Below are 24,203 nucleotides of genomic sequence, written 5' to 3'. Positions count from 1 at the left end.
TCTCTTCTTGCCAAAGCTTTTCACTCCTCAACAGAAACTGTCCTTTCCACATCTACAAAAAGCAGCCCCCCTCCCCCCCAGCTTCTGCTGCCTTCCTGCTGCTGTGGGCACCCGAGATGAGAACCTCTGCCTTGCAGACTCCAGCCACTGCAGCAGCAGAGCCCCTTTGGAGTGTGGCTAATGATCCCAGATTACATCAGGCTCCCGAGCAGCCTCCATGGCTGGCACGTGTGTGCAATTAACACAAACCCTGGCACTGTCTTCTCCGATAGATGTCTGCCACCAACAGTCCCAGATGGAAAGTGCCAGCAGACCTGGGCTGCCAGCCTCACCCTCACTACTTGGGACATGAAGCATTGGTCCACCACACATCCCCAGCCTGGAAGCCTTTTGGTGGCGTGGAAGGTGTCACTGTTTCAAGAGTGAAGACAGAAGCCGGTGTCACTTGTCACCTCCCAGGGCAGCCTCCTGCTGTCCAGGGGCCGGGGGCATTGTCCCCCTTTGAAATGGGAGGTGGGGACAGCGACAGAATTAAAGCAAAAGGGAAGAAAACCAACAAACCAACAAGCCCTCAATTAGGTTTTGATTTATGGCGCCACATGTTCTGCTTGTACGACTGAGGTCATTAACATCAGGCCGGGCTGGCCTGTTCAGCTGTCCCTGCACAGCTCCCTCTGAAGGAGCAGGCACTCAACAGATGGGGAGCTGCGCGGGCACGAGGGCCATTGTCGGCCCCCTCATTGTCCCCGTGTCAAGCAATCAACCCAAATCCATTAGCTGCCGAGAAAAAGATCAGCGCAGCCTCCCTGGCTGAATGGAGCCAGGCGGCTGGGAGGGGAGCCTGGGAGGCTCTCAAAAGGGTAGGACAAAAATAATGAAGAGCAACACTGAGGAGCTGGCCAAAAAGGAAAAGAAAAGGAAGAAAAAAAGCTATAACCAATCCCAAAGCTATTGCCAATCCCAAAGCTATAACCAATCCCAAAGCTATTGCCAATCCCAAAGCTATTGCCAATCCCAAAGCTATAACCAATCCCAAAGCTATAACCAATCCCAAAGCTATAGCCAATCCCAAAGCTATAGCCAATCCCAAAGCTATTGCCAATCCCAAAGCTATTGCCAATCCCAAAGCTATAACCAATCCCAAAGCTATAACCAATCCCAAAGCTATTGCCAATCCCAAAGCTATTGCCAATCCCAAAGCTATAACCAATCCCAAAGCTATTGCCAATCCCAAAGCTATTGCCAATCCCAAAGCTATAATCAATCCCAAAGCTATTGCCAATCCCAAAGCTATAACCAATCCCAAAGCTATTGCCAATCCCAAAGCTATTGCCAATCCCAAAGCTATAATCAATCCCAAAGCTATAGCTGATCCCAAAGCTATAACCAATCCCAAAGCTATAATCGATCCCAAAGCTATAGCCAATCCCAAAGCTATAACCGATCCCAAAGCTGTAACCAATCCCAAAGCTATTGCCAATCCCAAAGCTATAATCAATCCCAAAGCTATAACCGATCCCAAAGCTATAATCAATCCCAAGTCTATAGCCAATCCAATTATGTCACCTCTGGCCAGTCAGAGTCCTGCAAGAGGCACTTCTGGCTCTCAGTGGTTGCTTTCCTAGCCATGACCTAAAGATGTTTCATTAATCCTTGAACCCCAGCAGGGTGGGGATGGAAGGGACCTCTGGAGACCACCCAGTCCAACCCCCCCTAAAGCAGGGCACCCACAGCAGCTTGCCCTGGATCACAATGGCCAGAGGGGGTTGGAATCTCTGCAGAGATGGAGACTCCACAACCCCTCTGGGCAGCCTGCCCCAGGGCTCCAGCAGCCTCCCAGTGAGAGATGTGAGCTGGGTTGAACATCAGCTCCAGTGTTTGGTGCTCCATCACGGTGAGGGAGGTGGGAACTGCAGGGAGACTCAGGAGCTGCCTAGCAGCTGCACTCAGGGTGGTACTGGGGAGGCTTTGAGCAGGCAGGCTTTGAGCACCTACCTCTACTAGGGCTGTGGTGCTCTGGGTGTGAATCGCTGTGCAGGGAGCGGACAGGATGAGGCAAATGAAAAGAAAATTAATGAGGGTTACAGAGCCTGTAATTAAAACTTGGAGCAATTGGAGTATCAGAAACCTCCAGTCTGTGTCCTGGCCTTTGGAAACAAGCGACTGCCTTTGCAGTGCAGGCGCTGGGAAGCATCCCAGTACTCCCAGCATACGCCAGGGATGTTGCCAAGGGATTCCCTGGCCCGCAGGGCACTGAGCTGCTCCCCAGGCAGGTCCCTGGCTCTCAGCCCCTCTTGCGTAAGAGGTGAATCTAATCCCCACTGAGCCACTTGAGCCTGTTTCTTACCATGAGCTGGGCAACATGATAAGGATAAGCCCTGGGTATTTTTGGAGTGGGATTGGGACCCAGAGGTGTGCAGAGTTAACCATTTCAGCGTGAGGTGAGAGAAAGCTGCACAGGCAGGCTGTGGGCAGGGCTCTGAGCCCCTTCTGCCTGGGGCAGTGCAAGAGGAATTTCTCATGGAAGGGAAACCACAGAACCATCAGAGAGTCACAGACTGGGCTGGGTTGGAAGGGACATTAAAGATAATCCAGTTCCAACACCCAGAGAACCAACAACCCCCAAAATACAAAGTGAGCTTCTCACACCCAGCCTGCTACCTTCTGTAAAGGAAAGGAAGAGAGCTGCTGCTGTCAACAGCTTCACCTGGTACCTGGAGCAGTCTGCTGCCAGCTCTGTGTGAAAGGAGCTGGAGCACCTGGGGATGAGTGAGGACTCATCTGGCTACAAGCTGCTGTAACAGATTTTACCCAAATGGGAAGAAGATTGAAGTGTTTAAAACCCATTTAGAACTTTAAATTCCATATAGAGGACCAGCAGAAAGGGAAGCAAGGTGGGCAGGGCCAGTCCACAGACTCCTCTGCTAACCAGGCAGGGAAATTCTAGCTGGAGCTGGAAGCATCCCCCAGCAGTGACAGAAGACGCTGCAGGATCCTGAGGAGCAAACCCACAAGCCTGGTTGGCTCCTCTTAAAAAGCTACTCCAAGGTAATTGGGCAGCCACAAAGCTGGTCAGACACCCTTGAGTGAGTCCACAGAATGCTCAGTGGGAAGCACAAAGCACAGCACCACCAGGCTGAGGTCCTGCAGAGCAGGGATTGCACAGAACCAGCTCCACAGCCAGGGCCAGGCTGAGCACGTGGAGGCTTAACAAGCTCTCATCCACAGAGGGCACTCCAGATGCCAACACAAGAGCCACAGCTCCAAACTGGGCTGTGACAGCAGGGGCTGAGCTTCCATTGCATCTGCTGTTGATGCATTCATTTTTGAAGCCAAGTGACCAGTGAGGACTTTATGCCCCTGGTGAATCACAGAATTGTTTGGGCTGGAAGAGCCCTCCAAGATCAGCCAGTCCAAACATCAACCATGGCCACCAAACCCTGGCCCCAAGTGCCATGGCCACAGGTTTCTGGAACACCTCCAGGCATGTGGACTCCCTGGGCAGCCTGTGCCAACCCCTGACCACTCCTGCAGCAAAGACATTTTCCCTCATCTCCAACCTAAACCTTTCCTGGCATAATTTCAGGCCGTTTCCTCTCCTTCTCCTTTCTCTCCTCTACCCCCCACCTCACTCTAACCTCCTCTCAGGGAGCTGTAGAGGGCAATGAGGTCTCCCTTCAGGCTCCTCTTTTCCAGACTGAACACTCCCAGGTCCCTCAGCTGCTCCTTTCCAGACCCTTCCCCAGCTTTGTTGCCTGTCTCTGGCCCTGCTCCAGCACTTCACTGTCTTGCAGCACTATAATTTCCTGGCTGTCCATGAAGAAATGGAGCTTTTTCATCCCCCATTTATTCCTTTACATCCATTTATTCTGCCTGTTGGCTCCTGATCTGTACAGAGCCATTTCTGGACAACCTCTTGAGTGAACCCTCACCCTGTGGCTCTTGGGTTGGTGCAGGGGAGGCTCTCCTGCTGCAGGTGCACTCTGTCCTCCCCCACACGGAGAGAAATCCACTGCTTGGCTAACCAGGCAGAAACTGCTTAGGATTTCTCCCCATGGATAAGTCCAAGGGCTGAGGCAAGCTGAACTGTCACCTTGTTTGTCTCTGGTGTGTCCCCACACAGCCATCAAGCTGCTTTTGCTGCATGGAGCACACGTGCTCTGCGGGATCAAGGTCTTTGGAGGGTATCAGATGGCATTGCCTGCTCTGGTTTAAGTCCTGTGTGAAAATGAGATTAAACTCAAGGACCATCCTCAGTGGCACTCAGAGACCCCACAGCTGGACACTTAGAAAACAGGAAGCAGGAGAAGCTGCTCCAAAGATCACATTTTTGAGCCCTCTCTTTATCCAGATCTTGGTTATGGTGCCTGTGAGGCAGCAGGGGAGGTGGCATGGGGCCAGAGGAGGGTTTGGATCAGGGCAGGAGCAATAGGAGTTGGTGAGGCAGCTTTTGTGCCACAGGTATGTTAAATGCCCATAAATCACACAGCTGAGTCTGGAGGGGCAAACTGGGGGGCTCCCTCTGACACCAATCATCCTAGAAGGGTTTTGGGGGAGATAGGTTGTCTGGAGACACTCAAGGTCAGACTCAGTGTGGCCCTGGGCAGCCTACTCTAGTTGGAGATGTCCCTGCTGACTGCAGGGGGGTTGAACAGGATGACCTTTGAGGGTCCCTTCCCACCTGATGCAGTCTGTGAATCTGCTCTCCCTTCTCCTTTGGCCTTTGGTCTTTGGCCTTTGGGAGTGTCAAAGATCTTCTGCTTTAAGTACCTGACTTGTTTCTAGGAATCTGATTAAAGTAGATCACCTCAGATAACAAGGGGAATTAATGCTGCAAATACATAGGAGAGGATTTGCAGGCTCCTGAGCTACACAGAGGTCAGTCCCTTCCAAGGCAGGCAGCCTCTGAGATCTTCGGTTTTCACAGCACTGATGATCTTTCCTTGTCCTTTCCCCCCACCCTGGTAGCCTCCACCCAAACACCTTGATCAGTTCAGTTCTGGGGGGGATCTGCTCAGTTCTGTGTCCACTACAGGAAAGTCCTGGACACAGATAAGCCTGGGAGAAGCCTGAAGGGAAGAGGAAAGAGCTTCAGGGGGCTTTGGAGGCTGTCTCTCTGGACCATCACCATTCCTGCTCTTCCATTACTCAAGCTGACAGAGGTTATGGAGGTCTTGTCTTTGTCTTGTGCTGTGGTTGCTCCATGAATCAGATACTGAAAGGGTCCAACATCTGAGCATGAGGAGAAAGTTCTTTGGTGTGAGGCTGCTGGAGCTCTGGAGCAGGCTGCCCAGAGAGGCTGTGGAGTCTCCTCTGGAGAGATTCCAACCCCCCCTGATCATTGTGCTCCTGGGCAGGCTGCTGTGGGTGCCCTGCTGCAGCAGGGGGTTGGGCTGGGTGAGCTCCAGAGGCCCCTTCCCACCCCCACCCTGCTGGGACTCTGTCATGCTGCAGAGTCTGATTTAAATGAGCTGCACACACAACACTGCTTCAAAACAGAAAAGGAGTTGTAAAATGTTGGTTTCATTTCTCCCTGTCCCACTTCCCTTTCTCAGTTGATGATCAGCCATCTGGTGAGGTGCTCTGAAGCTGCACACTCATTCATTCCCTCCTGCCACCAGTGCTCCCAGTGGGGCACAGTGCAGCCATATGTGACACCACCACATTTTAATACCAAACCACAGCACATCACAACTTCCTCGAGCTGGTGGCTGCCCTGAGTGCAGCACCTGTGGGAGCTCAGCAGAAGCAACCACCCCACAAAGCAGCACAATGCAGTCAATAGCTTCCTGCCACAGAACCCAGCAGGAAAAGGGAGCTGTGGCCTGCCCAGGGGAGGAATGACCATGAAGGATGATGCTGTGTGGGACAGATGACATTTTCTGCAGGGGAACTCCCCCTCCCTAATTAAAACATTACTTCAATTAATGGAAAAGGGCAGACTGAGACTGGAGATGAGGAAGAAGTTCTTTAGAGTGAGGGTGGGGAGACACTGGAGCAGGTTGCTCAGGGAGGCTGTGGATACCTCCTCCCAGGAGGTGTTCAAGGCCAGGCTGGATGAGGCCTTGAGCAGCCTGGGCTGGTGGGAGGTGTCCCTGCCCATGGCAGGGGTTGGTACTGGATAATCTTCAAGGTCCCTTCCAACCCAAACCATTGTAGGATTCTATGTTGATTTCTGAAATCACAGTGTGAATAAAGCCCAAGGTTTGCAGAGTAGCCCTTAAAGCATCTTCCCACCCTGGGCCACCTCTGAAGCACACAAAAGCCTTCAGCAAAGAGAGAGGTCTGCTCCAGTGTTTCTGGAAGCTAATACCACTGAGTAGTGAGCAAGAAGCAAGCCCCAGCCAGGCCTTCAGTGCAAAGCATCATTTAGTTACAGATGAGTTGCTTGACCTTTCAGCAGTGTACAGTGGGACGTGAGCCAAAGGCACCCAAACAAGCCCAGCCCCATATCTCTGCGACATCACCCTGGTGTCAGAACAGAGAATGCCTTTCAGATCAGAATGTTTAAGCTAATAGAGCTTCATGGAAGCCTCAAAGAGGGCAGCTAAGTCTTCTTCTGTCTGGGGACGTGGGGATAGCTTAGTCACTCTCTCCTGCAAGAATAAAGAGAAAGTGGATTACAGAAGGCTGCAAACAAAATGACTCCAAGAGCAGCTGAGCTGTGTGCCTCCTACTAAGGCCCTTCAGAGAGAGCAAACAGGTTTTGCCAATCAGTAATCAGGTGATTAAGGCTGAGGCATCACCAGCTGCACACAGCTTTCAAGAATGTCTCAGCTACAATTGCCTGCAGTTGAGTCCAGAGGAGCAAGAGCAGAAGCCAGCTCAGCTGCAAAGTCCTCAAGCACAAGTCCCAGCTGGCAGCGTGCTGGGTGTTACCCTGGGAGCTCTGCCCAGGGCAGATTCCAGTTGCTAGCACTGGAACCAGGAGCTCAGCTCCTAGGGACCAACATGTTCAAACCACAGCACCTCTTGTAGCCCAGGAACTGCTGCAGCTGGGGAGAGTGAAAACTGCTTGGAACTCAGGCTCCAAACAAGGGACTCAGCAAGGGGCAGTGGGAGCCTTTCAGCCTACAAATTGCTCCTAATCTCTGAGTGCTGCTTGGTGGGAATCAATCCTTGGTAGCCAGAGCAGTCCACAGCAGATGAATCAGACAAGGAGGACTCTGGACTGTGCTTTGTGCTGCTTCTTGCAGTGTCTCTGTGAGCACTGAAACAATAAAGGGTATTACCAGTTTAATCTGTACCATCCTAGGGGACCTCGATTCAAATTCTGGGGGGGTCAGGGGAACAAAAAAGCCATCTGGGAAGCAAAGTGCAACTTCTCAAGAGGGAAAAGTGGGATGCAAAGTGAGCTGGGCAGTCAGGCTGCACCTCCAGCCCGGCCTGCACACAGCAAGAGAGGGAGCTGTGAGAAGCAGATCTGCAGAGATCAAAGGCCTGGGAAAAGCATCCCCCTTTGGAAAGCTGTGGTGTGCAGAGACCCCAACCAACCCCCAGCCACTCCTGCTGCAGCCATGTGAAGAGCAGCCTGCAGGATTCTCCCTGAGAAGCAAACCCTAACCTGTGCAGAGACACAGCCCAGGCCTGGCCAGCCTGGATCCCCTCCCTCCTCATCCCTCTCATGTAGGACTAGAAGCAGCATTTGCTCGGGAAGAATCCCCTCTGATGGCTCTGCTCTGTTTTACTGGGCAAGAAAAGCTGGTTTGCCTGCTGCCTTACCTGGGGCAGCGTGCCTTGGACCAGGGCAGGGATGTCTGCAGTGGAGTAGCCGATGGCAGCTAAGCCATCATCAACACCCAGATCGAACAGGAATCTCCGCAGCGTCTCTGCCAGCACCAGCCCTGCCTCCTTGATCCTGGCCCTGCTGATGTCAGCTCCTGAAAGAGGACAGAGTGCCTTGACTGTGGGCTGCAGGGAGCAGAGGAAGCCTGCTCTGCACTGCATTAATCACAGCATCAGCTGAAGACAAACCCACACCGAACAGGCACAGCCCCAACAGCGATGCCAAGTCAGAAACCAGGGGTCAGGCTTCCTTTCACAGCTGGGATAGACTGTGAGGTGAGCTCAAACCAGCCCAGGAGAAGCAGGAAACTGCTGCTCTGTGAGAGGTGAGCTCAAACCAGCCCAGGAGAAGCAGGAAACTGCAGCCAGAAGGACTAACTGCCCCATGGGGTTTGCTTCCTCTCCTGTGCTCCCAGGGAGCAGCTCTTCTCAGGCTGACTAACTGCTGGGAGGGAGGCAGCTAAGGCAACAGCCTCAGAGGTATTTATTTCCATGGACACTGTGCCAAATGCAAACTTTATTGGAAGGCTTTGAGTTTGCTGACATCTAGAGGACATGGAAACCAGAGACTGCTCTGTTCAGTTACACCTTCAAAGGCAGAACTGGAGTGTAGCAGCTGAGAAAGACAGGAGGCTAAGTAAAGCCTAAACTCGATGCCACAGAAGCACAGAATGCATCTGGTTGGAAGGGATCCTCAGAGCTCATCTTGTCTAACCCCCCTGCCAGGCAGCAGGGACACCTCCAGCTAGATCAGGTTGCTCAGGGCCACATCAAGTTTGACCTTGAATGTCTCCAGGGATGGAGCCTCCACCACCTCTCTGGGCAGCCTGTTCCAGGCTTTGAAGGTGTGCTGCCTTGTCCAGAGAGTGCAGAGCTGAAGAGCAGGCACTGCTGTCTGCAGCACCTACTGAGCACTGCTGGAAGCAGCAGTATGAGCTGAGAGCTGACCAAGATTGGTCACAGAATAGCTTCCTTCCCCTTCCTCAAGGAATGGTCAGGACTTATTCACAAGGCATAATAACCCTGTGTCCAGGCAGAAGACACAGGTTCCTCCCCAGGACTCCTTCTCCAAGGAAGCTGAGCTACATTTGTTCTCTGCATAACCTCAGTGATGTCACAGCAGAACTATGTTAGGTCCATAGTGAGATGATGACTAACAGCACAACATAGCTACAGGGGAAAAAAACACAAAACACTTTCTGTGATCCTCACACAGCTCAGTGCAAGACTGAAAGGGGCTCAGGGTGAACAGGAGCCCAACAAAGCTCATCTGAGGAGCTGAGGTACCCAGGCAGTAGGATTGGCAGTGCTGCAGGAGCTGATATCTGGGAGAAATGAATAAATAAGGTGTGACAGTGCCTTGTGGGAAGTCTTGTGCTGTGGGGATTATGTCAGGCAGTCTGAGCTTATCCTGGGCTTGGCTGGGGAGGAGTAACTGGAATTTACATCCAGTATAAAGTACAAGGGGGAATTAGGGGCAGTAAATGTGGAGGCCTAAACTGTTGCTGCAGTTTCAGTGCTTTCCCTCTGCTCAACCTAAAGGATTCATCAGGCTCTGATAGAAAATGTTTAGCCACAGGCACAACTCTTTCATCTGCTGGAGAATCCACCCAGGGAGGTATTGAGCTGTTTGTGGCTGTACCCACAGGCACAGCTGTACACACACCCCCCAGAACCATGTAGTAATCTGCTTCATGTCATGGAACACCACCTTAGTCACTGCCCTTGGCCACAGCTCAGACCTGAATCAGCTCCTGCAGTCACTTGGACTCTGGACTGGAAGCAGAAGCAAACACCCCAGGTGGGAACTAACAAATCCAGCTCCCTGGGACACGTCTGCAGCAGAGTCCCTTCACAGCAAGGCAGACAACAAAGCAGTTTAGATTTCTACAAAGGAAGCGATCAGAGCTTTTAGGGACAGAATCTCTGGCAGCAGTTCATACCACAAAGCCTAAAGGAACTGCTTTTCAGCTGCCTGCTCCAAACTCAAGGAGCCAGAGCTCAGATCCTCTGCTATGCCCTGCTGGCCAGGTAGCCAGGAACGTGTTCTTACTCTGCTTTTTGGTGTTTCTTAGCCTGCTTGAGCTGTGTGCTAGTGCTGTAGGGACACAGACATGCTGCACTTCGCTTTGGCCTGGGCTGCCCTCAAGGCAGGGAGAGCAGCAGCACAGGGAGGGGATTCTGCACCTCCGCTCTGCTCAGACCCTGCCTGCAGCACTGCATCCAGCTCTGGTGCCCCCAGCACAAGAGGGACCTGGAGCTGCTGCAGAGGCTCCAGAGGAGGCCACCAAGATGCTCAGAGGGCTGGAGAACCTCCCTGTGGGGACAGGCTGGGAGAGTTAGGGCTGTGCAGCCTGGAGAAGAGAAGGCTCCAGACAGACCTTGGAGCAGCCTTGCAGGACCTGAAGGGGGCTTACAGGAAGTCTGGGGAGGGACTGTTCACAAGGGCTCACTCTCTCTTGAAACCCACACTGCTTTTACATTGCTTACACGAGGCAGTCATGGTACTGGTGCTGCTGGGTCAGACACTCAGCAGTCTGGAGTCAGCCAGGGCAGCTGAGCTTAGGTGGCTTCAGGTGAATCTCATCCCAGGAACATCACCCTCAGTACAAAGGGAGGAGCTTGGTTCCTGCTGTTGCTGAGGCTTTTCCTGCCACTGCTCCTCTCCCTTCTCCTGCTCCCAAGGACTGCCTTCCTGTTCTGTGGCTGGGTGAGTTTAACTTTCCATCCTCTGTGTTGGCATTGGCATTAGTTTGGCTGTTCCATCAGATCCATTTTTATTTCAGCCTGTGGGTCTCCCTTTCCTGCTTCCTCTCTCAGCTGGGGCTGGGTCATGGGGTGATGGGGCAGCTGCTAGCAGGCAGCAGTGCAGACACTCCTAAGTGTGACTGGATCACTGTGACTTGCCTCAGAAGCCTGACCATACAAGGGGCTGAACACAGTTAGCAAATGCCAGCAGAGCTGCCCTGACCACTCTCTCCCTGCTCTGTTCACTGCTGCAGGAGTGACTGTGATCACTCTCAGCACAGGCACCAGCAGAAGTTTGGCTACAACAGCCTAGTGCAGGAAAAAGCCTGACCCAAGATATAAATAACAACCAACTAGGAGTGCTTGCACACATCATTGTATTTCCCCCCTCCCCAAAGGCCATTTTGGAAGGAATTCCATTTGCATGAGTAAGTTGTGGCCATAGAGATCCCTACCCAGTATCTCAGCAGCCTCCAAGTGTCGTTCGGGACGGATCTGTGCTGTGAAAGCAAACACTGCTGGGGAGGTCAGCACCACTGAGAGGCCATGTGGCTGGGGGGAAGGAAAAAACAGGAAAAAAGAATAAAGTCACATCACCAGGACATGCCCTTCCCCTTCAGTGTGCTCTGGTGCTCCTGACTGTGAGCTGCCAGCCTGCACCTGCAGCCCAGAGAGCCAAGTGCATCCTGCGTGGCACCAAGAGAAGTGTGGCCAGCAGGGCCAGGGAGGTGATTCTCCCCCTCTGCTCTTCTCTGGTGAGACCTCACCTGGAGCTCTGTGCCCAGTTCTGGAGCTTCTAGTATGAGAAAGATCTGGAACATGTCCAGAAAGGGCCATGGGGATGAGCAGAGAGCTGGAGCTGCTCTCCTGTGGAGACAGACTGAGAGTTGGGGCTGTTCAGTCTGGAGGGGAGAGGGCTCCAAGGAGACCTTCTTGTGGCCTTCCAGTATCTGAAGGGGGCTACAAGAAAGCTGGGGAGGGACTTATAGGGTGTCAGGTGGTGGTGGGAGCCACCAAGGGAAGGGAACCAAGCTAGAGCAGGGTAGATTTAGACTAGACATTAGGAAGTTGTTGTTCCCCATGAGGGTGGTGAGAGACTGGCACAGGTTGCCCAGGGAGGTGGTGGAAGCCTCATGCCTGGAGGTGTTGAAGGCCAGGCTGTGAGCAATCTGATGTAGTGTGAGGTGTCCCTGCCCATGGCAGGGGACTTGGAACTGGATGGCCCTTGAGGTGCCTTCCAACCCTGACAATTCTATGGCTCTACCATAACAGAGTTGAAATGTGTGATACATAACCAAAGAGAAACCAAGCTCTACCACTAGAGAGTGATCCACATTGTAATCCTTTGCCTTGTAGGTCTTCACCAAACCAGAAATGGGGTAGGACATTCCATGGCTGGAAGAGAGAGAGAGAGCAAGTGGTCAGGGCAGCTCTCCTGTCTTTGGGAAATGTGTGTGGTCAGGTCTCTGCAGGCAGAGCTGAGGCAGAGATGCTTACAAGGCATTTAGGAATGGTATGGATGTTAGGTGCAGAAAACCCTCACCCCCTCTGCACCTCAGGGACTTAGCTGTGAAAAAACAAACCAAACAAACCCACACACCCTGGCCTTGAGCAGCCTGGGCTGGGGGGGGGGTGTCCCTGCCCACGGCAGGGGGCTGGACCTGGAAGATCTTTAAGGTCCCTTCCAACCCAAATCATTCTATGAACCTTCTCAACAAAGGCAGTGAGATCTGTGACAGCCTGACAGAGACCCCAGCTAGGAGCTGCCCTTGGCTGGGGGTGCTGCCTGTCTGTACTCACCAGAGGTGAACACCAGCATTGCCAAAGCCAATGCCAGCAAAAGCACTTGCAAGGTGCATCCTGGCTCTTGCTTCACGGTCTTCAGGGTTTCTGATGGCTCTGTGCAGCATGGAGACAGCAGCAGCAGTGAGTTCCAGCAGATTGGTGACTCAGGCAAAGGCAGAGAGGGCTTCCTCAGGGCCAGATATGCAAAACCCTCAAAGGTAAGCTGAGGTAAAAATGCTGGACACAGGACCAGGTCACAGCTCAGGCAGAGAGCAGCCCTGCTCTAGATCAGCCTGCTTCAGTGAAAGGTTCCTTTCACTCCTCCAAAGCCTGAGTGAATTCATCCAAATTCTCCTCAGTGGTGGCTTAACTCTGCTGAGGAGCTTTGGCAGTCCCACCAGAGGCTCCAAGAGCACTCCAGCTTTCTCACCCTCTCATGGGGGCTGCACCTTGCCACCTGTGGGAAGAGGACAGGGCTCCTCACCTCCCTGCCCATCAGACTGCTGGGGCAGCTTGACAGCATGGAGGAAAGGTCTCATGAATGATTCCATGGGAACAAGCAATCACTTTGATTAGCTAGGTGCTGTCAGAAGCCTTCTACAACACCCCCCCAGGCTGGTGTACAAAAGCTGTGCACAGACTAAAACTTCCCTGGCTGGTACCAAACCCAACTCCCAGTTAAGCCAGAACTTAATCTGAGTTCTAAGCATGGACTGCTTGTTGGTAAATGCATCCCTCTGCACACTGAGGTCACCTTGGTGGGTCCAAAAGTACCTTAACCCCTGCTGAAGGTCACAGAAATGACACCAGCAGCCTTTCCTTCAGGTTCTTACATTTTCACTGCCACAGAAGGAAGATTCTTGGGAAGATGTGTGGATGTTGCTGCACTATCAGCTTGGAATAGCTGAGGACTCACACAGCAGACCCATGGAGGCATTACCAAAGCTACTTAGCCCCAGTCTGGCTTCCCATTGTATCTGGAAAAACCTCTTTGCTTCAAGAGGAGTCCAGGGCAGAAAATGAAGGCTGAATGCTTCAGGTTAAAGTTCAGGATGCTGTAAGCATCTGGTTTGGGGCACTGGAGCCCCAGGAGCCCCTGGGAGGGGGTGGCTGCTGGCAAGGTGCTACCTTTTCAGGTACTTGGCCACGATGTGCAGAGCATGGAGGGCCCAGACGTCGCTGATGGGGTTGCTGCCTTGGTAAGCCGGCCGGCTGAGGGGGTTGGGAGGGCAGGGGCTGCGCTGGTCGTAGGGCAGGGCAGTGTAGGACTCCAGAGCGTGGCTGGAGGGCAGATGGGGAGAGAATTACTGAAGTGGGAAGAGAGCTGCAGTTTACAGACAAACCAGAGTCAGCTCTGAACACCTCAGTTCCACTACAGGTGGTGCAGCTGAGGATGCTTCACCAGGCCTGGGAACTGGGTGCCATGACACATCTGTGACTTGACCACACACAGCACCCAGAAGCAAGGCTCTGGCCCTCCCAGAAGCAGCTTGAGTTCTGCACAGTTAAAAGCTGCTTTAAGTGGCAGAAAATTGTGCCAAGTGCTGAGCAAATCATCAAAGAGGTTCTAAAGGTGGTCACAACTGGGCTAAGACCTCTCAGCACCCCACAGGCATTCCCAAAGGAATCTTAGAAACTCCTTGTTCTCTACTCCCTGCCACGTCTGAGACATGCCAAATGCAGTTGTGATCAACTCCCAGCCCACTGCAGCCCCTTGCAGGGAGGTGCAGAGAGCAATGAGGTCTCCACACATCCTGAGGGAGGCTGTGAAGTCAAGAGGAGAGTACAATGGGGGCCACCTGAAGCAAAAGAGGCAAGGAAGGGAAAAGATTCCTCTTTCCTGCTCCTGAAATCTGTAGAATTGGTTCTCCTACAGTCTTCACAGTAAAGAAACCACAAAATGGAGACAAAGTCAAGCTGCAGCCAACTCACCAAAGCACATCAAAGCCACTGTTGGCCACCACCCTCTCAGGCATAGACAGAGTGTGCAAAGGATCCACGATGCCTAATGTTGGCTTAATGGCTCTGGAAGCAATTCCTGCAGTGGGCAAGCGAGGAAGTGAGTTTAGAGAGTTACATTTTGTTGCTGCCTATTTCTTTGTAGCACAATGGGGTGAGACAGGCTGAATGGTCAAAGCATCAAGAGGAGAAATGATTTGGAACTGTGCAGATAAAAGCCAAGAGAGAAGGGAGAACAAGAATCTCTCTGAATGCAAGTGCCAGGGATGGTGAAGTCCCTGAAGAGAGCTGCATGATCTGAGTGCCCCTCGTGTGCACAGCATCTCAGGCCTGAGGTTTCCAAAGCCAGGAAAGGCAACATTTGGTTGCAATTACACAACAAAGCAGCAGAGTCTTAAAAGCAGAAAGCAAAATACAGAGGAAATAAGGAACAGTTGCTTGACCCTGACTGTAAGTAGAAATTTCCTCTGCAAATTAACATTTTCTGCCATTCAAGAACATGAAAGATTTTTAGCTTCCTGCTTTGCCTTCAAACTCTAATCCACTGCATCACAGAGGTATTGCATGAGGTTAAGATGCTACACATTTAATTCAAGGAGGAAACCTTGAAGCTCTTCCAGCTTGCCTGTGGTGACTGAAGCAAAGTGACACCTGGCATGACAAGCAGCATCCCTTCCTTTCCGGGCTGGGATGGGGACTGATGAGGACATCGCAAAAGCCTTTGTCTGGAACAACAGCCTTTGTCAGGAAAGCAACTCACCAGTTTTCACTTTGAGCTCTTTGAAGTCAAAAATGGCAACACCAGTGGTTTCACTTCCAGTTCCAGCTGTGGTAGGAACTGGAGAGGAAAGAATGAGGGTGAAATAAATGACAGTTACCGGGGACTGCTGCAAAACAAAACCAGAATGGTGATGCCACCAAAACGAGGTGAGGTGGCAGAGGGATCCCTGGTGTGATGCCAGCACCTCATAAAGGAGCTGCCACTTTGATCTCTCTTGTCAGTAAAAGAGTTAAAACTCAGCTCAACAGGACAAGCTAACCCCAGACCCTGGGATGTTAGCTCTGCTGAGGTGGACAGCAGAACTGCTGCTGAGCACAACTGCAGCAGAAGCCCCACGGGGAGACGACTGCAGCAGAAACATCACCCAGAGCTGGTGTCTGCCCTTCTCCACACACTCTGTCCTGCTTTACCTGCAATGAGTGGCTTGAGGGGCACAGTGACAGGCTTCCCCTTCCCAATGGGAGCGTTGACATAATCCAGGAAGTCTGATGCAGGGCTGGCTGCATACAGGTTGGCAGCTTTACAGGTGTCCATCACAGAGCCACCTCCGACCGCGACGTAGGCATCAAACTCTCCCTTCTTAGCAAAGTCAATGGCATCCAGGAAACTTGGAGAACAGGAAAAGCTCTCCAGTTAGGAGGAAAGCAGCACACACAGAGAAGCTAACTCTTGAGGTGAGTGTAGAGGAGGTGTTTAAGCAGGTGCCAGGCAGCCCCTGGAGAAGCACCCTGCTGAAGCAGTACCTTTGGTCCGTTGGCTCCACCCGCACGTTGTCATACATCTGGAAGTTTATGCCATGCTTTGCCAAGGAATTCAGCACTGCTTTGACAGGAGGCAGCTGGCAGAGGTTTTTGTCTGTCATCAGGCAAACTCTTCTAGCACCGAGATTCTGCAGGTCCTACAATAACAGTGGGATTAAAGCCCATGAAAAGGCCAAAGGAAGATCATGGCACTCGTCTGCATGGTATCTCAGCTTCCAGCTAGAGCAGGCTGCCCAGGGCCACATCCAGTCTGATCTTGAATGTCTCCAGGGATGGGGCCTCAACCTGGCAACCTGTGCCAGTATTTCCCTGTGCACAGCTTCCTCTTGCTGTCCAACCTAAATCTGCCCTGCTTCAGTTTCAAACCCTTGTCCCTCATCCTATCTCCACAGCCCCTTCTGAACAGACCCTGTAGGTCCCCTTCAGATAATGAAAGGCTGCTCTAAGGTCTCCCTGGAGCCTTCTCTTCTCCAGGCTGAACAGCCCCAGCTCCCTCAGCCTGTCCCCACAGCAGAGGTGCTCCAGACCTCTGATCATCTTTGTGGCCTCCTCTGGACCCTCTCCATCGGGTCCATGTCCTTCTTGCATTGGGGCCCTCAGAGCTGGACAGAGCCCTGCAGGTGAGGTCTCCCCTGAGCAGAGAGGCAGAATCCCCTCTCTCCATCTCTGTTTTTGCTGCAGCCCAGCCTGCCCTTGTCCTTCTGGGCTGCAAGTAGCAATCTGTTCCTCATCAAACGGACTGCTAGCACCAAGCAGGCTTTAGAGGACACCTTTTCACCCAGGATGGGCTCACACTTGAGGAACTTACCATGCCAATCTCTCTGGTAACTCCTTCTCCGTAGCGGATGTTTGAAACAGCCATCTGCAAACAATGAGAGCAGAACACATTTCTCCTGGAAAAAGGGAGCAAAGGCCTCTAGACCCAGGCAGGCCAAGTGAAATTGAAATATTTACTAAACTAAGCATTTGTTACAGGCCAGGCTTGGAAGTACTCAAGATAGCACTTTCAAAACAAAGACCGTTTGTTATTAAGCCTACCTCAAAGGCATAGTCTGTGCCTCCCGGGGCAGGCTGCTCAGGGACTGCAATGGAGATGAAAGCAGACTCAGGCAACAAGAAGTGACTTCAGTCTGTGTCTCATTGCTAGAGCTGGCAGGTTCTTGTGCTTTGGAAATCACCAATGCCTCTGCAGAGGTCACCTGGCTGGGTCTGGGCTACTCACTGCATCCCTTGGTGTTTCATGGAATGCACTGGGCTGGAAGGGGCCTCCAGAGGTCACCTTGTCCAAAGCCCTGCAGTCAGCAGGAGCATCCCCAACCAGAGCAGGTTGCTCAGAGCCTTGTCAAGCCTGACCTTAAACGTCTCCATGGATGGGACCTCCACCATCTCCCTGGGGAACCTGTTTCAGTGTTCCACCACCCTCATTGTGAAGAACTTCCTCGTAATGTCCCTTCTAAGTCTACTCTGCTCCACTTTCAAACCCTTGGCCCTCGTCCTGTCCCTCCCCAGCTCTCCTGTAGCCCCCCTCAGGTACTGGAAGGCTGCTATTAGGTATCCCTGGAGCCTGCTCTTCTCCAGGCTGAGCAGCCCCAGCTCTCTCAGCCTGTCCCCACAGAGGAGGTGCCCCAGGTCCCTGATCATTTTTAGGGCTCTCCTCTGGATCCTCTCCATCTGGTTCATGACCTTCATGTGTTGAAGGCCCAGAGCTGGACACAGCAGAGCAGGAAAAGGAACATCTTTTGTATGTGGGAGTGATACTGAGCAGTGGTTACACTTCTTTCGCTCTGCCTAGCCCTGACCCTGCAGGTGGAACTCACTTGCATCACATGAAGTGACTGCAACTCTTCTCCAGCACCAAGTGGCATGTCACTGCCAGTTGTATTTAGCAGAAGAGAGAAGATATCTACAAGGACAGTATCCCAGTCACATCCTCTCTCTGCCAGGTCATTTGGCCATGAATTGCCACCAAACTCTCCATTCCCTGCATGTCCTGACGTGGTCACCAAGGGAAGCCAGCTCCACCAAGGGAAGCAGCCCATTCCTCCCCAAGCACGAGCTCAGATGAGGCATTCTGCTGCTCCTGCTGGACTCAGGCCTTCTGCCTGCTGTGCTAATTGAAAAGATGCAGCTTGGATTCAGCCCCAAGGAGGGAAGCCATGATAATGAGTCCTGCAGACACTCTGGGGTGCAGTGAAGCAGTGACCCACAACAGCAACAGGGAGATGTATTAAATCCTTTATGCACTCTCTATTCAACCCTGGGCCAGCTGCTATCAGCTCTTTCATCACCACCTCTTGCCAGGCTGGATGTGTTTGACCTCTCCTGGAGCTGGAGGCTGCTGTACTCTCAGTCATTAATTTGACAGGCTAAGGACATGTCCAAGCCATTTACCCTCTTGCTTTCTGATGGTATAATAAGTGCCCTGCTGTCATATGCTTGAGCCAAACTTCACTTTCAGGAAGAATTTTGAGTTCAGAAATTGCTGTTTCCTCAAATGCTGCCAGGAAACACCACAAACATTCCTCCCCCCCAGGCTAGTCACTGTTAAATCCGTTCCCACTATGTCTGTGTCCACCTTTGGACACTGCATCACAGGAAAGACAAAGAGGTACTGGAGTGCATGCAGAGAAGGATGATGAAGCTGGTGAGGGGTTTGGAGAGCAGGTCTTATGAGGAGAGGCTGAGGGAGCTGGGAATGCTTAGCCTGAAGGAGAGAAGGCTGAGAGGAGAACTTACTGCTCTCTACAGCTACCTGAAAGGAGGCTGGAGTGAGGCTGCTGTTGCCCTTTTCTCCCACATGGCAGGACAAGAAGAAATGGCCTCAAGCTGCACCAGCAGAGGGTCAGGCTGGACATTAGGAACAATGTCTTTGCTGCAAGAGTGGCCAGGCCCTGGCCCAGGCTGCCCAGGGAGCTGGTGGAGTCCCCATCCCATGGATGTGGTGCTGAGGGAGGAGGTTTGGTGGCAGTGGCTCAGCAGCAGTGGTGAGATTGTGAGCTCTGGGCAAGTAGTTGGACTTGGTGATCTCAAAGGTCTCTTCCAACCTTGACAGCTCTATGATTCTATGATCTTCTAGGCACCTTTAGAATATTAACTATGGACCATGTGGGATGTATTAGAGGATGTACACCTGGAGACTGCCCAGCAGCACACAGCTCCTTTTTATCTGTGTTTCTCCCCTTGGAAAGCCATTAAGATGGCTCAGGTGATGCCAGCAGTGGTATCAGCCATAGCAGATGTGGGATTACCTTGCCTCACAGCAAGGGAAGGGAGGGAGAGGATGCATTAGTTGTGATTTGTGTGGAGACAGAATCTTTTCAACAACCATCCGCGCTGTACAGCTGCAAAACACCACTCTGCTTACCTTGTCCTTTTAAATGGTTCCCCTTCCTACCTGTGACCTGCACCTCCTGCCCAGGGGATGCCAAAACAGGGCGCTCCGTGGTCTCCTACAGAGTGATTCTGGAGACACAAACTGAGTCTTACCTTGGGAATAAGTGTGGGAGTGGCTTGGGCACCGACATCTAGTTAAAAGGGAGAGATGGAGAGAAAAGGCATGGTTAAGAGGAAAGGGGAAAAAACAAAAGGAATAGTTAAAAAAGAAGGGGGAAAAGGAAAGGAATGGTCGCAAGGAAGAAAAAAAAAAGAAAAGGAATAGCTAAAAGGTAGGGGGGAAGCAAAGGAAGGGAGGAAAGGAAAGGAAATTAAAGGGTTAAAAGGAAAAACGAAGGCAGGAGACCGAATGTCCTTGCCCTGGCGCTTCCCGTATGTTCCGTTCATGGCCCCGTGGCTTGGCCCACCCGGGGCAGCCGTGGGTGCGCAGTCGTGGGGACCAGGACGGCAGAAGGGGTCCCGGTGCCCGGCCCGCGGGGTGCCGGTGAGAATAGCTCAGCGCCACCGGGGGGACATCAGGAACACCCACGACCCCCGGGGTTCAGGTGGCGCCGGCGGCCCTGGGGCTGCTGCAGGTAGGGAGCCCGGACCCCAGCTCCGCTGCCCCCACCCCGGGTGGCCCCGGCCCGGTGGCACTCACGCTGCCAGCTGCAGCTGCCGCAGCAGGAGAGCCGCCCGCTCCCGTCCGGCCGCCATGGCCGCGGTCTGCGGGGCTGGCACAGGGGCCGGGGCCGGGCCGGCGGCAGCGCCTCCCCCCGGGGCAGGCTCCCGGACTTCCCGACGCGAAACCGAAGTCTTGGAATCACGGAGTCGCTTTGATTGGAAGAGAGCTTTGAGCTCATGGAGTCCAACCCTCAACCCAGCACTGCCAGGGAACCACCAACCCATGTCCCTCAGCACCACGTCTCCAGGGCTTGTAACCCCCCCCAGGGATTCCACCACTGCCCTGGGCAGCCTGGGCCAGGGCTTGACAACCCTTTTGGGGAAGAAATTGCTCCTCACGTCCAACCTAAGCCTCCCCTGGTGCAACCTGAGGCTGTTTCCTCTTGTCCTGTCACTTGTTCGTTGGGAGAACAGACCACCCCCACCCGGCTCCAACCTCCTTTCAGGGAGCTGTAGAGAAGCAGATCTCTTTCTTTCTTCTTTTGAACACTGTACAATTTAACTGACTTGAGACTGCTGGCACTTACTTTCCTACCCCTCCAAAAAGGTATGGGCCCAGGGCATCCTTCCTGTAACCAAGCCACACGGGGGGGGAGCAAATTGTACTTTTTATTTCATGAGTACAGAAGGCACCAGAGAGTTCAGAGAAGCAGAAGTCTGAGATCCTTTCCAGAAGCTGCTTGATAGTGTGACACTCTTTCCATCAAATGACAGGTTCCTGTTAATGCAGGGAGAGACTGAGGTTTTCATCTGCTGTTCAACACAAACATTTTTTCCCTGTTGAATTCAAGGGCTGGGCACCAGCTCTGACTTCCCTGCAACGAAATCTCAAGAGTCAGTTTTCCTGTTTCTTTTGTAACTGAGCTCAAACACCACAGCGCTGAGCCGCAGGAACTGACTGCGTTACAGAGCAAGAGCTCCACCGTCAGGCCCAGCGCAGAGAGCAGCAGCCAGGGCCTTGGGCTGCGGCTGAGGAGGTTTACTCCATCAAAACACAGCTCACACCTACCTGAGCAAGGGACAGGTGTGCTCAGCTGCAGCCACGAAGCAATGTCACCTGTCTGTCCCCGCAACGCCGCGGGGGGAAACAGGGGCTCCTGACCCCTCAATACCCCACCAGCTCCCCCGGGGCAGAGCATGCAGCCCCCCGGGCTGCCAGCCAAGAGCCAAACGCAGAGCACTTAAGAAAGGCTGGAGCGCTTTTATTGACAAAGAGCTGCAGGAACGGAGCACCGGGCGGGAGGCTGCAGTGCCAGTCCCTTCCCACGCCTCGGTGGGCATCCCCAGCCCCGCGCTGCAGGCAGTCCCTCTGTCCCTCATGCCTTCTTTCTCTTGCCACCGCTGCTGCTGCCGGCCGCGGGCCGCTGCTGCTGCCGCCTGGCTCCACTCTTCTTGCTGCTGCGGCCAACCCTCTGCTGCCGGCGGCCGCGCTTGCCCCGCCGCGACTGCTTCTTGCCCTTGGCGGCGGCTGCCTCGGCCTCCTCCTGCCGCAGCTGCTTGTTGACGGCGCGGGTGATGTCCAGGACCGGCTTCTTGCTGCCCATGTCCCGCAGCAGCTCCAGCTGCCGGCTGCGCTCGGCTGCCAGGTTGCCCAGCAGGGGCTCGAAGCGCCGTTTCTTGCCGCTGCTGCGGGACGGCGGCTCCGCCGACTCCTTGGGCAGCCGAGGCTGGAAGCGGCCGAGGGACGCGGTGGAAACGCGGGCGACGCGGGCGACGTGACCCAGCTCCTCCCGGCTCTGGTGGCCCGTGGGGTGGAGGGGGGCGGCGGGGACGGCGGTCCCGGCGCGGTGGGCGCGGGCCAGGTTGCGCAGACGGTTGAGCTCGTTGCGTGCCACCCGCTCCCGCTTCTCCCGCCGCAGCCTGGCGAACTGGTCCTCCTCCGGGTCGGCTCCCGCCGGCACCTCCGCCAGCCAGGCGCGGGCCGGGTCGCCGCCAGCCCGCCGGTAGCCCCAGCGCCGCCGCCACTCCTTGGCCTGCTCGTCCCACACCAGCGAGGTCCGCTTGCGTTTGCGGATGCCCTTCAGCCGCGCGAACTGCTCCCAGCGCGTCGGCGGCCGCGGCCGCGGCGGCTTCTTCTCCCGCGGCAGGCGGAAAGTGGGTTCGGGCAGCTGGGCTACCAGCGGCCCCCCGGCCCCGCCGGCGCGCTCGGCCGGCAGCTCCCAGAGCCGGGCCACCAGCAGCTGCGTGTTGTCGCGGGCCAGCGCCCGTAGCAGGGCCTCCCGCCGCGGGCAGGCCCCGCGCAGCCCCGCCGCCGCGGGCGGGTTACGGTCCAGCGCCAGCAAGTTGCCCAGATCGAACTCCAGCTCCAGCTCCTTCTCCACCGTCACGCTCCGCCGCTTCTCCGCCTCCTGCTCCGCGGCGGCCGCCAGCACCTGCTCCACCCGCACGGCCGCCATGGCGGGGGGCACGGCGGCGTGGCTCAGCCCGGGCCGCACCGCCGCTCGCACGTGGGGGCAGCTCCCGCCGGCGCCGGAAGTGCAGCGAAGCGCTCCCGGGTGACGGCGCCGGACGCGCGGGGACGCGCCCGGAAGCACGACGGCGGCGAGCGCGGCGCGCGGCATGCCGGGAGCGGGAGTCCCGCCGGGCCCGGGGCGGCGATTCCGCCGGCGGCGTTGGAGGCGTCTCGCTGCCACGGGCGGGCGGCGGGCGGCCCCCTCGGGTGTCCCCACGGAACGGGCGCGGGTCCGCCTGGCACCGAAACGGCGGAAGAGCGGCGCGGCCGCGCCGGAGGCGTCCCCGAGGCTGTGCAGGCTCCCGGGAGAGCAGCGGATGTGCTGCTGGCCGCGGACTCGAGCGCTGGGAGTTCCGTGTCAACGCGAGGAGGAGCTGCATGAGGAGTGCTGCAGCCCTGGAGCCGCCTGCCCTGCAGCGGGCTGCCCTGGAGCGGGCTGCCCTGGAGCCGTTTCCGTCTCGGGGGATGTTCGATGTCCCCTGGGTGACCAACCCTCTGTGACCTTCTCTGGGCAGTGGGGGTTGGATTCGATGTCCGGAGGTCCCCTGCCGCGCCGGGGCTCTGCGATTCTGCGCTGCCGCCTTCGTGAGAGCCACCCGCCGCTGTGGGCCATTGGAGGTTGCCGCAGAGCCCTCTCGTTACCTACTTGGAAATGGAAAGTAGATTGCAAAGCAAATAGAGATCACATTTTGAGCTGCTTCAAATAAGTCAGAAGCTTTAATAACAGCACTGGAAACAAACAGCTCAAATGATCCAGCCCTGGTGGAAGCTCACATCCCGGGGTGATGGTGTGGCTAAGGAGGTGTAGCATGGCTCAGGATTTATCATGGTTTGGAAGCACAGCAGTGAACTGAGTTGCTTAAGGAGGCTGAGGGGACACCTTCTGGCTCTCCACCACTCCTGAAAGGAGGCTGGAGCCGGGTGGGGGTCAGTCTTTTCTCCCAGGTGACAAGTGGCAGGCCTGTGTCCAGTAGTTCCCTGCCTCTTTTGACCTGGGGAGCCCAGAACTGGGCACAGTACTCCAGGTGTGGCCTCACTGGAGCAGGGTAGGGGGGCAGGAGAACCTTTCTTGCCCTGCTGGTCACACTCTTAATGCACCTCAGGAGACCATTTGCCTCCTTGGCCACAAGAGCACACTGCTGGCTCATGGGGAACTGGTCCACCAGGACCTGCAGAGAGCTGCTTTCCAGCTGGTCAGCCCCTAGCCTGCGCTGGTCTGTGAAGGGAGCAAGCAGATGCTCGTGTCTGAGCGCCTGACATGTCAGGGCTTGTACTTTGCAAGTTTAATTGTGATAAGGTCTTGTTGCTGATGCGCAGGTCCGGGGTTCCGAGCGTGCCTTGTGTGCGGTGGAGCAGCAGCGCCCCAGTGCCTTCAGTCCCCGGCTGGCTGGCGCCGGCACCTTGCCCCTTTGCCACCAGATGGCATCGCGTCGGGCAGGGTTTGGTTCCCCGCCGTGAGCAGCTCCTCCCTTACCTGGAACTGCAGCTAAAGCCGACTCTAAAGTCAGACTTTTGAGGAGATGCAGCTGCATTACATAGATTTAGGCATAAATGTATACTTTGGAAGTTTGAAGTTTTGGCAGTCTGCTCAACACCTTCACACTCAGCGCTCCTGCAGCCTCCTGGTTTACCTGTACGGAGCTAGCACCGAGAGTCCTTTTGCTCTGTATGTGTACAAAGCCCAGACGCCTTCAGGCACACGTCTGGGGCTGAGAAGACATCACTGGCATCTCTCTTGCACTCCCAGCCCTGGAAGAGCAGGGGTGCATGCTAGGATGTGATCTTGCTTCACTTGCTAAGGAAGGGAAGGAAAAGACTCTGAGGAGTCCAAATGACTTTCTGGCAACTGCTCTGTGGAACTGAGTGCCAGTGCCCC

General features: G+C 54.7%; 2 protein-coding genes across 4 annotated transcripts; both read right to left on the bottom strand.

Moving 5' to 3' along the window:
- Nucleotides 1–6,351: 6,351 nt before the first annotated feature.
- Nucleotides 6,352–19,934, bottom strand: ADHFE1 (alcohol dehydrogenase iron containing 1). 3 transcript variants are annotated; one of them, XM_068162499.1, is made up of 14 exons: nt 19,853–19,934; nt 19,306–19,343; nt 16,858–16,901; nt 16,628–16,681; nt 15,802–15,956; nt 15,469–15,665; nt 15,038–15,115; nt 14,251–14,356; nt 13,447–13,599; nt 12,334–12,432; nt 11,850–11,928; nt 10,989–11,085; nt 7,723–7,880; nt 6,352–6,596 (listed from the first exon to the last, which is right to left on the bottom strand). In XM_068162499.1, the coding sequence occupies exons 1-14, from the start codon at nt 19,906–19,908 to the stop codon at nt 6,513–6,515; spliced, it is 1,398 nt and encodes a 465-aa protein (XP_068018600.1). In that variant the 5' UTR covers nt 19,909–19,934; the 3' UTR covers nt 6,352–6,512. The 3 variants fall into 3 exon arrangements, 2 of the variants coding, with proteins under 2 accessions (XP_068018600.1, XP_068018601.1); XM_068162500.1 differs by lacking the exons at nt 19,306–19,343; nt 19,853–19,934 and adding an exon at nt 19,184–19,287; XR_010990326.1 differs by lacking the exon at nt 10,989–11,085 and having other exon boundaries at nt 6,510–6,596.
- Nucleotides 19,935–20,465: 531 nt separating this feature from the next.
- Nucleotides 20,466–22,364, bottom strand: RRS1 (ribosome biogenesis regulator 1 homolog). Its single transcript, XM_068162498.1, has one exon. The coding sequence runs from the start codon at nt 22,269–22,271 to the stop codon at nt 21,192–21,194; it is 1,080 nt and encodes a 359-aa protein (XP_068018599.1). The 5' UTR covers nt 22,272–22,364; the 3' UTR covers nt 20,466–21,191.
- Between the last annotated feature and the right edge of the window lie 1,839 nt (nt 22,365–24,203).

The sequence above is a fragment of the Melanerpes formicivorus genome, unplaced genomic scaffold (assembly GCF_026170545.1).
Source record: "Melanerpes formicivorus ecotype bairdi unplaced genomic scaffold, bMelFor1.0.p_v2 SCAF_65, whole genome shotgun sequence".
NCBI classification, from domain to species: Eukaryota; Metazoa; Chordata; class Aves; order Piciformes; family Picidae; genus Melanerpes; species Melanerpes formicivorus.
The sequence above is the reverse complement of the archived record's forward strand: the minus strand, read 5'-3'. Positions and strand labels throughout refer to the sequence as shown.

Excerpts from the sequence above, each read along its gene's own strand:
- RRS1 (XM_068162498.1), bottom strand. The coding sequence starts at position 22,271 with ATGGCGGCCGTGCGGGTGGAGCAGGTGCTGGCGGCCGCCGCGGAGCAG.
- ADHFE1 (XM_068162499.1), bottom strand. The coding sequence starts at position 19,908 with ATGGCGGCCGGACGGGAGCGGGCGGCTCTCCTGCTGCGGCAGCTGCAG. Across the intron at positions 15,666-15,801 it reads GTGGAGCCAACGGACCAAAG|TTTCCTGGATGCCATTGACT; the intron begins GTACTGCTTCAG and ends CTGTTCTCCAAG. Across the intron at positions 12,433-13,446 it reads GTGGCCAAGTACCTGAAAAG|AGCCATCAGAAACCCTGAAG; the intron begins GTAGCACCTTGC and ends CATGCTGCACAG.